The 17894-nt window shown below is 35.2% G+C and overlaps 1 protein-coding gene across 7 annotated transcripts; it reads right to left on the reverse strand.

Moving 5' to 3' along the window:
• Positions 1–8080: 8080 nt before the first annotated feature.
• On the reverse strand, positions 8081–17051 carry LOC132173326 (uncharacterized). 7 transcript variants are annotated; one of them, XM_059584795.1, is made up of 4 exons: positions 16769–17051; positions 9641–9805; positions 8414–8449; positions 8081–8275 (listed from the first exon to the last, which is right to left on the reverse strand). In XM_059584795.1, the coding sequence occupies exons 1-3, from the start codon at positions 17019–17021 to the stop codon at positions 8415–8417; spliced, it is 453 nt and encodes a 150-aa protein (XP_059440778.1). In that variant the 5' UTR covers positions 17022–17051; the 3' UTR covers positions 8081–8275; position 8414. The 7 variants fall into 7 exon arrangements, with proteins under 7 accessions (XP_059440778.1, XP_059440777.1, XP_059440776.1 ...); XM_059584794.1 differs by having other exon boundaries at positions 8081–8307; XM_059584793.1 differs by having other exon boundaries at positions 8081–8324.
• Between the last annotated feature and the right edge of the window lie 843 nt (positions 17052–17894).

Below are 17894 nucleotides of genomic sequence, written 5' to 3' on the forward strand. Positions count from 1 at the left end.
AAAGCAAAAAGAACCATTCAAAAAGAATGACTAAACCAACCAAATTTTTCTTAATCTAATATGGTAGTTTACTTGGTATTTATAATGTCAATTATTAAATAACTAACATTTATTTGTTAAACTTTGTTGGTTAATCACATGAAACATTATGTGGCATGTCATTCATAATATAAACCGGTTTGTACATTCAATTATAGTTAGAAAAGAAAAAAAGGTAAAGCAACTTTCAATTGTTTAGCTCACATCACAACTAAAAAGCAAAAAGAACCATTCAAAAAGAATGACTAAACCAACCAAATTTTTCATAATCTAATATGGTAGTTTACTTGGTATTTATAATGTCAATTATTAAATAACTAACATTTACTTGTTAAACTTTGTTACTTAATCACATGAAACATTATGTGGCATGGCATTCATAATATAAACCGGTTTATACATTCAATTATAGTTAGAAAAGGAAAAAAAAAAAAAAAAAAGGTAAACCAACTTTCAATTGTTTAGCTCACATCACAACTAAAAAGCAAAAAGAACCATTCAAAAAGAATGACTAAACCAACCAAAATTTTCATCATCTAATATGGTAGTTTACTTGGTATTTATAATGTCAATTATTAAATAACTTATTCTTATTTGTTAAACTTTGTTGCTTAATCACATGAAACATTATGTGGCATGGTATTCATAATATAAACCGACATGTAAGTTTGTACAAAAATTGTAGTAAAAAAAAAAAAAAAAAAAAAAAAAGTAGCCCAATATTGTCCATCTAGAAGATCTATTGGACACCTAAAAAAATAATAACTTCACAAAAAATTTTATCTCCTGCCCATATTAATTTTTATTTGTCCCTATTAAAATTAGGAGGGTTGCTACAATACATTCCCCTCACTATCTCCCCACCATCTTCCCTCTTTCAACATTTTGATTTTTTCAAAAACAAACAAAAGAAAAAAAAAAAAAGTGAGATGAGATGGTGAGGGGAATGAAAATAGCATTTGCCTAAAATTAGCAACCAAATAATGCAAAAGTAATGGAAGGAGACCACGCTTATATTTAATGTATTACATTCGTCGTGCTAATCACATGTTCAACACAAGCACCAACTAGGGAACCACACTTTAGATCAGACAAAGAAAAAGGTATTTGGGGGCCACACTTCAGTATCAGAAGACAAGATTACCAAACAATATGACAACTTTCGACAACATTATCAGAAACCAACAACTTTCAATACCAAAAAAATGACAAGGACGAATCAGCAACCAACAACCTTCAATGCGAAAAAAAAAAACGACAAGGACGAATCCCACGGATGACCCACTGCAAATCGACAAAAATAGCCACATTAAAACCTCAACAAAATCCATTCTAGAAGTGTTACATGCAAAAACCCCAAATATCAAATACAAATTAATGATCAAAAACAACTTTCAATAAACGTCAACTACAAACCCTAAAATACAGTAACGAAACGTAAAGATACACAAAACGTAAATTGTACTTGATTATAGCAGTAACGAACTGAGTTAGACACGATTTTTGACGAAATCGACACCAAAAGTTCAAGGGTCTACTCTGGTTCACCGACAACGAAAATGGATGGGTTCGAAAGATGACTTTTCACTTCACATTGGCAATATTGAATGAGATCTCACTTTAAAGTTTAATTTGGAATTTTTTTGAAGAAGGTAATCTGGACATTTAACTTAGTTAGTATGAGGGTATAATGGGTAGTTTAGGTGAAAAAATTCACGTGCAGGTCACGTGTTTCGTTTTCCGTTTGGTGTTAACGATTGATTTAGGTGGAGGGGTCCAAATTGAGAGCAATTGAAAGTTTAGGGGACTAAATTGAGAGATTTTGAAGTTTATGGGGGTATTTTAAAACAGGTGAAAGTTTTGGGGGTCCTTAGTGAAGTTTCCCCTTAAATTTTATGTAATCTTTTAAGTTTTGTGTGTGTTGGACGGCTGGATCATCAAGTTGTGTTGAACTGATGAACTTCATAGGTTTGTGTGTGTTGGATATTAAAGTTTTAATGTCGTCTATGTTGGATTTGTTTTATTGCTGGAATTTTTAAGTACATGAGCTGAAATTTAAGCTTTATGTTTTATTTGAAATAATTTAAGTTTAGGTTAGATTTTTTGTGTGTCTTCAATTTGTAACAGTGGGTTTTAGATTTTTTTTTTTTTTTTTTCTATTCAATTCGTATGAAATGGAAAAATTTTTATTCCATCAATTTCAAATATATATATATATATATAATGTCTTGAATTTGATTTAGCGTGAAAAAGCCCAAACATTGAACTTGGTTAACATTAAAAAAAAAAATGTCCATTTTAATTTTTATCATGTTACATTGTATATACAAAAAATTAAAATGGGAAACAAAGTTACAAAGCCCTAAAAAATACTTTCAATTGTTTAGCTCACATCACAACTAAAAAGCAAAAAGAACCATTCAAAAAGAATGACTAAACCAACCAAATTTTTCATAATCTAATATGGTAGTTTACTTGGTATTTATAATGTCAATTATTAAATAACTAACATTTACTTGTTAAACTTTGTTACTTAATCACATGAAACATTATGTGGCATGGCATTCATAATATAAACCGGTTTATACATTCAATTATAGTTAGAAAAGGAAAAAAAAAAAAAAAAAAGGTAAACCAACTTTCAATTGTTTAGCTCACATCACAACTAAAAAGCAAAAAGAACCATTCAAAAAGAATGACTAAACCAACCAAAATTTTCATCATCTAATATGGTAGTTTACTTGGTATTTATAATGTCAATTATTAAATAACTTATTCTTATTTGTTAAACTTTGTTGCTTAATCACATGAAACATTATGTGGCATGGTATTCATAATATAAACCGACATGTAAGTTTGTACAAAAATTGTAGTAAAAAAAAAAAAAAAAAAAAAAAAAGTAGCCCAATATTGTCCATCTAGAAGATCTATTGGACACCTAAAAAAATAATAACTTCACAAAAAATTTTATCTCCTGCCCATATTAATTTTTATTTGTCCCTATTAAAATTAGGAGGGTTGCTACAATACATTCCCCTCACTATCTCCCCACCATCTTCCCTCTTTCAACATTTTGATTTTTTCAAAAACAAACAAAAGAAAAAAAAAAAAAGTGAGATGAGATGGTGAGGGGAATGAAAATAGCATTTGCCTAAAATTAGCAACCAAATAATGCAAAAGTAATGGAAGGAGACCACGCTTATATTTAATGTATTACATTCGTCGTGCTAATCACATGTTCAACACAAGCACCAACTAGGGAACCACACTTTAGATCAGACAAAGAAAAAGGTATTTGGGGGCCACACTTCAGTATCAGAAGACAAGATTACCAAACAATATGACAACTTTCGACAACATTATCAGAAACCAACAACTTTCAATACCAAAAAAATGACAAGGACGAATCAGCAACCAACAACCTTCAATGCGAAAAAAAAAAACGACAAGGACGAATCCCACGGATGACCCACTGCAAATCGACAAAAATAGCCACATTAAAACCTCAACAAAATCCATTCTAGAAGTGTTACATGCAAAAACCCCAAATATCAAATACAAATTAATGATCAAAAACAACTTTCAATAAACGTCAACTACAAACCCTAAAATACAGTAACGAAACGTAAAGATACACAAAACGTAAATTGTACTTGATTATAGCAGTAACGAACTGAGTTAGACACGATTTTTGACGAAATCGACACCAAAAGTTCAAGGGTCTACTCTGGTTCACCGACAACGAAAATGGATGGGTTCGAAAGATGACTTTTCACTTCACATTGGCAATATTGAATGAGATCTCACTTTAAAGTTTAATTTGGAATTTTTTTGAAGAAGGTAATCTGGACATTTAACTTAGTTAGTATGAGGGTATAATGGGTAGTTTAGGTGAAAAAATTCACGTGCAGGTCACGTGTTTCGTTTTCCGTTTGGTGTTAACGATTGATTTAGGTGGAGGGGTCCAAATTGAGAGCAATTGAAAGTTTAGGGGACTAAATTGAGAGATTTTGAAGTTTATGGGGGTATTTTAAAACAGGTGAAAGTTTTGGGGGTCCTTAGTGAAGTTTCCCCTTAAATTTTATGTAATCTTTTAAGTTTTGTGTGTGTTGGACGGCTGGATCATCAAGTTGTGTTGAACTGATGAACTTCATAGGTTTGTGTGTGTTGGATATTAAAGTTTTAATGTCGTCTATGTTGGATTTGTTTTATTGCTGGAATTTTTAAGTACATGAGCTGAAATTTAAGCTTTATGTTTTATTTGAAATAATTTAAGTTTAGGTTAGATTTTTTGTGTGTCTTCAATTTGTAACAGTGGGTTTTAGATTTTTTTTTTTTTTTTTTCTATTCAATTCGTATGAAATGGAAAAATTTTTATTCCATCAATTTCAAATATATATATATATATATAATGTCTTGAATTTGATTTAGCGTGAAAAAGCCCAAACATTGAACTTGGTTAACATTAAAAAAAAAAATGTCCATTTTAATTTTTATCATGTTACATTGTATATACAAAAAATTAAAATGGGAAACAAAGTTACAAAGCCCTAAAAAATAGGCCCAGAAGTTTTGGGCCCAACCAAATCTGTTGCAAATATATTACAAAAAAGCCATTCTGTTGCAAATATATTACAAAAAAGCCATTAAGTAATACCCGACCCGTACCCGAAACCGCCCTGACCCCGAAGACCCGATATGTGGTGGACCAGTTTCTGTAAAACTGGGTTTCGGAATTCAAAACCCATACCCGCCCTATACGGACGGGATTCTGAATATGGGTAAAACGCGGGCCGACCTATGCCCACCCCTAGTCATGGCATGGAAAGAAAATAGTCAATGTCGCAGATCATTTGCGGATGCTAATGTGCTTCAATAGTAGGAGAAAGAGAAAAAGCTCATCATTGACCCGAAAGTGCAAAGTATCCTCTCTGTAGCCTATTACCAATTCTCTTCCTTGCATGGGATATCTTAACTAGGGTAATCAAAGACAAAATAACGCTTTGGACAATTCCTCCATTCCATTCACAGCTGCTATTCCGATATCAGGTTAGAGCACCAGCTCTTCGTCTTCATCTAAGAAGGCATTAGACATGGGCAAGAGCCCCTCAAGCAGCAATCCTTGATCGAAGTGAAGGAAGAAAGCAAATGATCGATTAGGGGTGGCTTTCTGGCCACCCCCTTCAATATTTTTTTTTTATTTTTTTATTTTGGACTTCTAGGCCGAGATCTTGAAGCTCTGCGACGCGATCTTTTGTTCGAGCACCAAGCACTGTTGCTCCATGAACCTGATGTTCGCCGCTTCGACGCCAACACCTGAGACTTGTTCACCTACTATTCTTTCTCTGCATGCAAGCATTTTTCATTCATTTTGAACACAAGTTCAAAAATTAGGGTTTTCTGTAGAGATTAAAGAGATTTCGCTCTTTATTTGGTTGTTAAACTAAATGAAAATAAAAAAAGGGGAGGAAGAGATTATACAATGTGTTGGATTTATGTTATTTTCCTCGATTTTCTTAACCAAACAAAGGAGAGAGAGATTAGTGTTTGTATTGGAGACCTGGAGAAGAGAGACGTTGGGTTTAATTTTTTTTTTTTTTTTTTTTGGATGAGATCATTTTTTTAAAAAAAAATTTTATTATTTTATTAGTTTTTTTATTATTTTTTTACTTTTAATTTTTAGGACATGTGTCGCGATATAAACGTAGATGACGTGGACTTCAGTTAATTGGGATTGATGGAAACTAACGGAAGTAGTGATTTTATCTTTTCTCATATGTGAGGTACTAGATTTGTCATGTTTTAAAACCTAGGGGAAAAAAATAAAAACGTTAAAACCCATGTACCAAAAAAGTTGTTAACCCTAAAACCCTAGGGTAGCCATTTTGTGTTCTAAGGGCAAAGAGCCCTACCTTTAAGGTGAGAAAGCTTGATCTAGTTTTGATTTATGTGTTATATTCTATGCCTAGGGTCTCGATCTTCGTAGTAGATTAAATACTACTTATATTTCCTTAATAATTATAAAAGTCCTTAAGGTAAAAATACTTGGCCATTACATGAAAGATTTGGACTTTGAGAACCAGTTAACCCTAAGTCAGTGCATAAACCCTTACCTTTCAACACATCTAGAACATTCTTAAATTGTTTAACAAGAGGAATCTGAGAAATAAAAAGAACGCTGTGTTCTTGAGGTTTTGAGGGTAAGCTGTAGTCTTGGTTTTTTTCAAGCATAGTTCGATGCTTTGGGGACATCTTAGAGGTTTGTGGAATTTCTTGGAGCCAAGGGGAAGATCAGGATCTAGTTGGGTGAAATTCCAAAAAAAAAAAAAAAAAAACATATTTTGAGACAAAAACATTCGCACGATGTGAAGCATTGTTCCAGGTGGTGTTTGGTAAATGAGTTGGCCTAGACACTGTGGTTGATGAAAATTGATATGAAAAATGATAAGAATATTTGGTATAAAAAAAAAGTGAAAAAGTGGTATGGAAAAGTGAAAAAGTTTTGTTTTGTAAAGATTTTTATTTTATTTTATTTAAATGATAATAAAAAGTGAATGATGTGATATAAAAAGTTACAATGTTAAAATATTTTGACGTTGATGTAATATAAAAAGTGAAAAAATTAGAATCTTTTGATGTTAATTTTTTTGAAAAATGGTGATGAATAGTAACAAGAGAAACCCCAACTCATTTACCAAACAAACCCAATATAGACCATTCTAATGATCCACAGGGAAAGTTCCAACTTTTTCAAGGTAGAATGTGAATGTTAGGAAGGATTTAGGTTGAGATGGTTTTAGTAGTTTAATTAAAATAGAATTTCAATTAAGGGAAATATATATATAAAAGCCCCTTCAACTAATAGCCGTTTTTAAAAAAGTCTCGTGAAATTTAAAGTGAGCTAAAGTTATACATCAAACTACCAACGTGTGGCAAAAAGGCCACTATGTTAGTTGCCACCCATCAATTTGGATGGAAAGTGGTAACATGCTAGGCACATGACCACTTTTCCTTCCAAATTGTCGTGGGCATCTAATGGAGTGGCCTTTTTGATACATGTTAGTAATTTGAAGTATCACTTTAGCACACTTAAAACTTCGTAGAGCTTTCTTAAAAACGACCATTAGTTGAAGGAACTTTTTTATATTTTTTTCTTCAATTAATTATGATTAGGTTATTTAAGATTACGATAAAAGTTAATTTTATCATTATTTTACTATTTGAAATCTTATGACCATATGTGTTAGTTACCCAATTGTAATCTACTCTTTTTGAGAAAAAAAAAAATTGTTGTTACTAAAATCATCAGAAAAATATTTGTAATCAATATGTGATTCTTCCTCTCTTAGTGTTTTGTGATATTCTTCCGCACTTAGCGTTTTGTGCTGTCCTATCTAAAGTGGAAAATTGTTTCACTCAAATTGCATTTCCAGTCACAAGACTCACAACCCAACCACAACCTATCAATTTAAATGATACAAACTCAAGGTAGACCTCATATTTGAAAATTAGCTTGCAAGGGGAAAGATACCAAAGAACTTATATAAACATGAAAAAAAAAAAAAAAAAAAAAAAAAAGATTATACTTAAGACATGTGAAACGCTTGGCATCATTCCATATCACTGTGCTTCGCAACTAATGTTCACAACAGCCCACTCTATCGACATTGATCCAATGGTAGCCATTTCTCTTTTGACGGCTCCACTCACTTATTTATATTCAATGCCTTTAACATTCTGCCTATACAGAGTACTAAGACATTTTAATCCAGCCTATATATCGTCCCCTTCGTGACTTGACCACAAAACCGTAACTCATTTAATCCCATGCTCAACGAGCCGCATCTAATTTCATACTCAATGTGGCAGCAACTTTAATAAAAAATTATACAAATCCAAGTAAAATTTACCTTAAAAGCCGGTTTACAGTGAGAGGGTGCCCAAAAACTTATATATCCATGGTTAACATGGTTAACATTATAACATTTAATTCACGCATTTATATATTTATGCATAAAAAGCATATAAGTTTGGTAATGCAACGAGTTCTTGAAGCCATAAAGCGTATAAAGTTTGGTAAAGCAATCTTACATTTCAATTCACAGATGAAGATGATTTTGCACGAGGTTCTAAGATTATACCGACCAGTCTCTTCACAACAAAACAAAACTTGGCCGTCTTTCACTACCAGCTGGAGTGAGGCTCTCCTTACCAGAGAGTAAAAGAAAAACTACAACTGAAAAATCTGGATTCATAATCTTGCAATCCCTGTTACGACTGAAAAACTATAGAATGCAAGTACAAAAACAAAAAAATAAAAAATAAAAAAATAATGAAGAAGAAAGGAACATATAGGAAAGATTACATGACGTACCCTAATGATGTCCAGAACTTTCGATTCCCATCTTCTCTGCATGATCCATATAACCTTTTCAGTTGCAAGCATATGAAGCAACATGAAAAGTGAGTAAAACAACACCATAAATCATAAATCAGGTATAATAATTATTCAAATTTTGAACCAAAATGTTTCTTTACCCATGAGTAATTACTAGTGCATAAGATTCCTAACTATTAATTGCTCATGCAACTTCAGCCAAAAGAAATAGGCATGCATCTGACTTATGTCCCTACAATATTCAAATCAAAGCTTATGTAGTAGGAAAGTGATGAATTGTATTGACCCTCAGGCATCAAACAACATATTAGTTTCTTAAAGAGTATAGAGGTAACTAATTAAACTCCTTTCAAGAGGATACAAGTCAGACGTCTCTCACATACAAATAGGTTGAGTGGATTAAGACTAAAAAGGTCATTAGATGGATAACAGTGCATATTGAAAATGGTCTAAGATTAAATACAGCTTCTGGAAACAAACGTATAATAGTTTATTTGATTTCAATCACCGGTTGACCAAGTTGAGAGATAAACAGATTCGTATAGCTTACTTTCATGATTAACCAACCAGGCCACATAATCTACTCTTACAAGCCAGCATTCAAGAATTTCTATTTTGTGATAGTGATTTATGATGGTACCATGAGCTGCAATCAAGTGGCATTTAGTCAAGAACAAATATTTCCCACACCATTCTTACTACAATATAGTCAACTTGTTGCTTTTGCCTGTAATCTAACCTGAGTTTTGAAATATTGCCTTGATTCAAGCATACTTCTATTTAGAAAATGACTACAAACAAAAACAAATGATTTTATGGCTACAATTAAAATTTATCAAAATTTATTTAGCCGCCCATAAAAATTAAAAATTAAAAAAATTAAAAAAAAAAAAAAAAAAAAAGCCAAAAAGAGACCCCAAAAAGAAAAACTAAAAAATCCAGCTCATCTTCAATTTAAATTAAACACTACACATCAGTGTCTCGCATGATTCATAACATGAACTTAATGGTTAAATCGCTCAACTATGAAACTGAAAGAACTGCCAAAAGCACCATAAATTTAGCAGCAAAAGCATAATGAAGTTACTGACCACTGAGCATTTTGTACCACAAAAAAGAAAAGTACGGAAAGAGTTACAAACTCATTCACAGTCTAAAAATAAGATAAAACATAACATGCAGTCTAGGGACAATTATAAATACCATGTAGCATGCCCACAGATAGCATTCGGTCTATATTATCAACTCGATGCTGTATGGATTTTAGAATTGAATTCAATGAAGAGACTCTCTTTCTAACACCCAAAATCTTGGCAGCATGCTGCATGATGAATGGCAAGGGTGCATCTTCTAACAATTGATCAAGTTCTGTCAAAAGCACGTGATTTTTTTTAATGTCAACATAATAAATTACATTTCTATTTAGGACAAGGAAAAGGCAATGCATAGGAACTGGATCTAATAAAATATCACATCCATCCATAATGAGGCAATTCAGAATTTCAACATCTAATAGCCTAGTACTAGCAAAGTATCATGGTAAAATGGACTAATTAAGATCATTATTCATAGTTTCAGAGGTATACTATCAAAAGGGTCTGTCAAGACAAACAGTTTGCATATAGCTGGTTTCAGTCATGCTTAGAGCATTCCCAATGGAGGAGCCAAATTTTTATGCAAATTAACTCCTCAAAACTCACTTTATCTAGTTTAGCTAATAAATTTTTAAAAGCCTCCTACATCCGATTAGCTATATTTTTATCTATATCATTTCAATATCTTTTTATTAAAAATTGTGAAAGAATATTCTCATCATTATCCCTTGAAAAGTGGAAAAAGTTTTGGGAAAAAGAGAAAATAAATGAGAGAAACAATAAAAGTAAAATGGCTCCCTAGAAAAGTGCTGCTACATGTAGCTTTTTTTTTTTTTTGCTAATCCAATCAGAAATCCATTTTGTATTTTTTTTTTGCTAATCCAATGTGGGGGGTTTTTTACAAATCTGATTAGCCATTTTAGATAAAAGTACCATGTGGCTCCTTCGTTGGGAATGCTCTTAGCCAACCAATTGTCCCTTCAGCAAATCTTATAACTATAGATAGGTAATACTAAAACAGAGTAAAAACTTTATCTTTTTATGCAGGTCTAATTTGGCATTATAAGCATCCCCATTTATGTGGAATAAGGTACTAATTAAAACAAACAAAAATGTGATTTCGAATGAAAGCTTCAATCCCAAAAAAAATTGAAGCGATTTGGGGCCCTCTTCGAACCTTGTGTAACTAAGCTAGTTAAAACCAAATCTTACATTGTCTATTCTTTGAGGCTATATATTGCTGGTTCTGCTCTATATAACTTTCTAAAATGATGTGAAGCCCACAATAGGACATCCATATTTTGAAGGTCAGGTAGTAGGTAGTGGTCATAGGTTTTAATTTGTCAGAAACAGGCTTAGTTGTGCTTTTAGGCCTTCAAGTGTGGCCGTAGGTGTTTCAGTTTTGCCAAGTATCTAATTTTGTAGTCAACTAATAAAAATAGGAGTCAATCATCCCCACATGACTCAATTATTTTGGTCCAGCAAGTATAGTTGCACAGAACTTTACTTGAACAGATATGCTTCAATCATACTAAACTGCTGCTTATACTATTCTGTCCCTTCATAACATGTTAAAAGTATATTACGCTATCCACTTTTTTGAGATGAGTCATTGCCTTCACAATGAATTGCTACATTCCTTGGTACTTCGTTTGGTTGGTAAGAAATTGTAAGAAAATGAAAGGTTCCATATTTTGGTATCTTAATACCCAATGATGTAAAAACCACATCTTTCTCAGCAACTAACCAATGGTAAAGGTCTGTTTTGTTGCTGAGAAAATTTCAATTTTAATCTTGAATTTTTTTCGTTTGGGGCACGAGAAATATAGTTCGTTACAACGTTTTCTAACTAATATTTCCAGAATTCTTCTTAGAAAAAGACAATGGGAAACATAAGTGTTTAAAATCACTACCCAGCAGCTTCTCAAAGAAGACTTCAACGTTTGCTCTCGGATCATTTCCCTTTATTACTGGATTGTGGGACTCCTTGTGGAGGTAAGAAGAGTTTTAAATTCGAAAATATGTGGCTTAAGGCAGAGGGTTTTGTTGATAAGGTTGCGTCTTGGTGGGGGTCATATTCGTTTGAGGGTTTACCTAGCTTTGTGCTCGCTAGTAAATTAAAATCCCTTAAAGTGGACTTGAAAAAATGGAATGAGGAGGTCTTTGGGGACATTGGGAGGAAAAAAAAGGAGTTATTGGGAGATATCCAGAAGTTGGATGAGTTGGCAGAATCAAGAGGGCTAGATCAAGAGGAGAAAATCCGGAAGACGGACAAGTTGAAAGAGTTGGAGAATACTTTGTTGTGTGAAGAAATTCATTGGCGTCAGAAGTCGAGAGCGTTGTGGCTCAAGGAGGGGGATCGGAATACTCGCTTTTTCCACAAGATGGCTAACTCTCACCGAAGGTATAACCGGGTGGAAGTGCTTCGCATTAATGGCATCTTATCTGGTGATCCAGTGGAGATAAAAGATCACATAGTGCAATATTATCAAAGTCTTTATTCGGAGCAAAGCTCTTGGCGCCCTAGAATGGATAACCAGCCATTTTTGTCCATAGAAGAGGAGGACACTAGGTGGTTAGAAAGAGACTTTGAGGAAAAGGAGGTTTGGGAGGTGGTAAAAGGTATGGATGGTGATAAGGCTCCGGGTCCAGATGGCTTTTCCATGGCTTTTTTTCAAGCTTGCTGGAGTATTATTAAGCAAGATGTCATGGCGGTTTTTGCAGAGTTCCATCGCAGGTGTCAATTGGTGAAGAGCTTGAATGCAACCTTTATTTCCCTGATTCCAAAGAAGGCAGATGCGGTGGAGATGAAGGACTTTCGGCCTATTAGTCTGGTGGGAGGGGTGTATAAAATTGTGTCGAAGGTTCTTGCTAGTAGGATGAAAACTGTGTTGGGTAAGGTCATTTCCTATTCTCAAAATGCTTTTATTGGGGGCAGGCAAATCCTAGATTCCGTTCTTATTGCAAATGAAAGTGTGGATAGTCGCATGAAATCAGGGGTGCCAGGTGTCCTTTGTAAATTGGATCTGGAAAAGGCCTATGACCATGTAAATTGGGACTTTGTTTTGTATTTGCTGCATAGATGTGGTTTTGGGGAAAGGTGGAGGGATTGGATAGAATGGTGTATTAAGACGGTAAAATTCTCCATCCTTGTGAATGGTTCTCCGGAAGGGTTCTTTAACAGTTCAAGGGGAATCAGGCAAGGGGATCCTCTCTCACCGTTATTGTTTGTGCTTGTTACGGAGGCTTTGAGTAAGATGGTGAATGCGACGGTTGACCAAGGCCTTTTGACTGGTTTTTCGGTGGGCAATAGGGTCTTGTCGGAGTTGATGATTTCTCACTCCTTATTTGCGGATGATACTTTGATTTTTTGTGAAGATTCCATCGAGCAAATCCGGTATGTTCGTCTCATTCTCTTATGTTTTGAAGCTGTTTCGGGCTTGAGAGTGAATCTTGGAAAATCAAAGATTGTGGCTATTGGTGAGGTGGAGAATATTGGGGGTTTAGCTAACATTCTTGGATGTAGTGTTGCCGATTTGCCTATGAAGTATTTGGGCCTCCCTCTGGGGGCGTCTTATAAGGATACGGTTATGTGGAATGAAGTGATCGAAAAGATGGAGCGTCAGATGGCAGTTTGGAAGAGAATGTACCTCTCTAAAGGAGGTCGTTTAACCCTCATCAAGAGCACTTTGGCTAACCTCCCGACTTACTTTTTATCTCTATTTCCGATTCCTGCTAGTGTAGCCAAAAGGATTGAGAAAGTCCAGAGAGATTTCTTGTGGGGAGGAATGGGGGATGAGCCCAAGATGCATCTAGTAAGCTGGGACCAAGTTTGTACCCCTATTCGTTATGGTGGGCTTGGTATTCGGAAGATGCATCAGTTTAACCAAGCTCTCTTGGGGAAATGGCTTTGGAGATATGCAAATGAGAACGAGGCGCTTTGGTGTAAGTTGATCAAAGCTAAGTATGAAGACCAAGAAGGTGGGTGGTGCACGAAGGAGGTTTCGGGCTCTCATGGTGTGGGGCTTTGGAAGCATATTCGGAGAGGATGGAATTTCTTTGCCAAAAGTACTCGGTTTGAGGTGGGGGAGGGTTCAAAAGTCCGTTTTTGGCATGATATTTGGTGTGGGGACAATTCTTTAAAGCAAGATTTTCCATCCTTATACAGTATCGCCAGAAACAAAGAAGCTTGGGTGAAGGATAACTTTTTTGGAAGGAATGGGGTTGTTGAGTGGAATGTCATTTTCATACGATCGGTACAAGATTGGGAGATGGATTTGGTTTCTCCTTTTTTTGATCGGTTGTATTCTTGCAAGGTTTCCCTAGGCAACGTAGATCGTATTTGCTGGGCGCCGTCCAAGAAGGGCAAGTTTGAGGTGAAATCGTTCTATAAGACCTTGACCATTTCTAACCAAGAGGAGTTTCCTTGGAAGAGCATATGGGGTACTAAGGCGCCTCAGCGGGTGGCTTTTTTTGGGTGGACAGCAGCCTTAGGCAAAATTTTGACTCATGATATGCTTCGTTCAAAAGACCATATGTTACTGGTTCACGTTTATTTAACTTGGGCAATTTCAAGATATTCTGGACATGGGTTGAACTTTTTTTTGATAAGTATTTCAAGCATTCCTCTCTCTCCAAAGGCACCACATTAAACACAATGGAGCCAACCTCCATACTTCCATAGTATTACCATGCCCTACTTAACCTCCCCAACTCACTAACAAATCGCTCACCTTTCTAGGCATTACCCAATCAACACCAAACAGATTAAGAATATAGAACTCCATAGCTCTCTTGATACCTTACAATGAATTAGTAAGTGATCAATAGACTCTCTACTCATCTTGCATATGCAACAACACTCAACCACCACAACATTTATCTTTCTCAAATCATCCAGCGTCAATATTTTCCCGTCCACACAAAAAAGAAACCACTTGCGAGGAAGCCTTGTTATCAAAGACGGAGCCCAACTTGAGATGGGGGGTGTGCACAAGCCCATGCAGGTCACTAACGAGGACACTGGGTCCCAAGAGGAGGTGATTGTGGCATCCCACATTGCCTTAGCGTACGAAAGGGAATGTGCTTATATATATATATATAGGAACATGCTCTCTCTAAATAGTTTGAGGCTTTTTGGAGTAGACCCAATACCAAAACCATGCGGGCTGAAGCCCAAAACGGGCAATATCATACCAGTTGGTGCAGGCCATTACACCTTGACTCTCCAAATACTCTTCCAAGGAAAAGAAGATCTATTTGGACTAGTTAACACTAGATAAAACGACTTCACTTCAAACTTGCTCCTTTTGGAAGGACAACATCCTATTCTATCCAAATCTCCTGTCTTACTCTGAAAGAATACAACATTTCAAAGAAAGATAAGACCACCTCCACCTCCCAACCCTGAACTGGCCTTGTAAAGTACATTCCAGTGAATATTGCATTCTCAAAACTACACGCTATCTGCTACCAAAGCATCCTTTCTACATGCAGTACTGAACATGTCTGAATAAGATATATTCAATGGACAATCCCACACCATACATCAAGCCAAAAACTGACCTTTGACTCATCACCCACCACATATCTAACAAATTTTGAAAACATTTCCCACCCCCCTTCTTATGAATTTCCACACTCCCACTCCAAATGGCCCTATTACTTTCTTAGAGCAACAACCTTCCTTTTGACTATCATATTTAGTCTCAATCACCAATCTCCATAGTGCCTCTCTCTCCATAGCATTCCGTTAGAACCACTTTCCCAAAAGGGTTCAATTAAACTAAATCAATTTTTTAACTCCCAACCAACCTGAGTTTATCAAAGTACAAATCTTTGACCAATTCACTAAATGAAATTAAACTATCCCTAATTCCGTGATAGTGAAAATCATGCAGTAATTCCTAGAAGAACATCAAGGACATGGGGTGTAGTAGCTTAGTGGGTAGTTATTATCCTAGTTCATGTTAGTGCTACATGGGTAGTTAGTATTCAGTTGTTATGTTATGTTAGTGGGTAGTTATGCGTTACAGGTTAGTCTGTATTATGGGTGGTTACTAGATGTGTTAAGTGAGTAGTGGTTTGTAAGCCTAGTATAAGCCAAGAGTCTAGAGATTGGTTGGGGTACTTAATTTGTAATATGACTTGTGTCTTTGTGGTTTGTCTCCAACCCTTAAGTGGAGTTCATTATCTATCAATTATCTACCTATTTTTGTTCAATTTATCGTGGGTTCCTATCATTCCACCCCATAAAAAATCCTTTTGAAGTTTCTCAAGTCTATTAGCCTCCCACTAGAATAGGGAAAAGAGACAAATCATAATCAATTATCTACCTATTTTTGTTCAATTTATTGTTGGTTCCTATCATTCCGCCCCATAAAAAATCCTTTTGAAGTTTCTCAAGTCTATTAGCCTCCCACTAGAATAGGGAAAAGAGACAAATCATAAGTAGGTAAATTGGATAGCATACTCTTGGTCATAGTCAATCTACCACCTTTAGATAAGTAAAGCTTTTTTCATCCAGCCAACCGACGTTCCATTTTTTTATAATGTCATTCCAAATAGATAGTGTTATAAAAAGCACCCAATGGTAAACTCAAATACTTCACCGGCAATGACGATACTCTACAACCAAGAATACTGGCCAATCCTTCTCCATCTCTCACTTCGCCTACAGGATCGATTTATGATATTGCTAAATTAATCTTCAATCCCAAAAAAGCTTCAAAATATTTATTAAAAAAAAAAAAAAAATTGCAAATGTCATAGTTGTTCGGAATTTGCATCACATAAAATCAAAGTATCATCAATAAACAGTAAATGAGACACTAAAAACTCTTAATTGTTCCTTGAACCCACTAAAACTCCAGACAAAAGTCCCCTATCCACCGTAGCAGCCATCATCCTACTCAATGCCTCTACATAACCACCACACACAATAGCGGTGATGATGGTCTCCCTGTCTCAACCCACTCCATAAGAAGTCACTAGCCTATTATACCATTCAACCACCCCCTCTTCATATTTCTACTATATCCAAATCTTAGAAAGCGGGCAGCCATTTCCTTGGAAGAGCCTGATAAAAGATGAGGATGAAGTACGTGAAGGGGACTGATAATCGATTTCCAAGGTATCAATTCATGGAAATAAATTGGTTCAATACACAAATGAGTAGCATATCACAGATTTCAAAAGATTCATAAAAGGTGAAGAAAGAGATGAAACGTCAAAAAACCTCGGGTAAGACGATCGAGGGCGGAGGAGAGCTGGTCCTGGCTTCCGATAGTGTCCTGAGCTCTGGAGTCGAAGTCCCGGATCACAGTGGCGAGCGTCGAAGACAGCCCTCTGGCCACAGCATCTGAGGAGCACTGGACGACGTCGGATTCAGGTTGTGAATTTGGAGAGAGATGTTTCTGATTTTCATGTTGGAAAGCAAAGCTGCTCTCAATGCCGGTGGAATGGCAATGGTTGTCGTCTGGGGTTTCCATTCAGTTGGAGCTCTCCTACCAGATTTTAGACAATGGATATCAACAGACGTGCTGCCCTCGGTGTTAGATTATTATTATTATTATTATTATTTTAATTTTTAAATAAAAGCATATTGAAATATTAGTGTCACTTTCGCACCCCTTGGGGTTGCGTGTTTTGAATGATTTATTTTTTAAAATGATTAATATGAAAAATCACTTAAAACACTTCTTTCTTTTTTTTGGTTTTTTTTTTCACATGTCCGCACAAGAAGAAAGGAGAATTCGAACTAGTGATCTCTACTTTATTAAGTATGGTCTCAGCCGATTGAGCTACTTCTTGAGGACATTAAGACAACAAATATAACGTGTGGATGCACTGATTTGAAAGAACCTATTCACACTTATCAGTTCATTCAACAACCCGCTTGGTTTATTTAAACATGTTAGAAAATTTGGACTTCAGAAAAATATATATAATAAATATATATATATATATATATATATGAAGGGTGAACTGATGAAACTATGGTAAAGCTTTTGGACAAGGCAGAACATATTCAATTTCGGGAATTGGGAATTGCAGGCATTCCACTTATACAAGGACACTTAGGATGGGTTCACACAAATAAAAGGTATGGAAGCCCAAAGGTTACCACAAGCAAAAGAAATTTAGGAAAATGGACAGGAAAATAACAACCACAAGACAAGAAAAGAAAGACCAGTCTAAATTTGTCTAATGATAATGTTGACCATTCAGTTCACTCAACCAGACCCAAGCATTTGCATAATAAGATTTTGGTCGTGGATGCATTCTGTCTTTCGATTCCCACCATTTTTTTGTCTTTCTGTTTCCATTTTTAAACGTAGATTATATCTCGACAGCATCTTGCC

This window comes from Corylus avellana, chromosome ca3 (genome assembly GCF_901000735.1).
Source record: "Corylus avellana chromosome ca3, CavTom2PMs-1.0".
Classification (NCBI taxonomy): domain Eukaryota; kingdom Viridiplantae; phylum Streptophyta; class Magnoliopsida; order Fagales; family Betulaceae; genus Corylus; species Corylus avellana.

Coding starts and splice junctions, on each gene's coding strand:
- LOC132173326 (XM_059584791.1), bottom strand. CDS start 17,021: ATGGAAACCCCAGACGACAACCATTGCCATTCCACCGGCATTGAGAGC. Junction 9,806..16,768: donor CCTCGATCGTCTTACCCGAG/GTTTTTTGACGT, acceptor TGCTTTTGACAG/AACTTGATCAATTGTTAGAA. Junction 8,468..9,640: donor ATCTGTGGGCATGCTACATG/GTATTTATAATT, acceptor GCAACTGAAAAG/GTTATATGGATCATGCAGAG.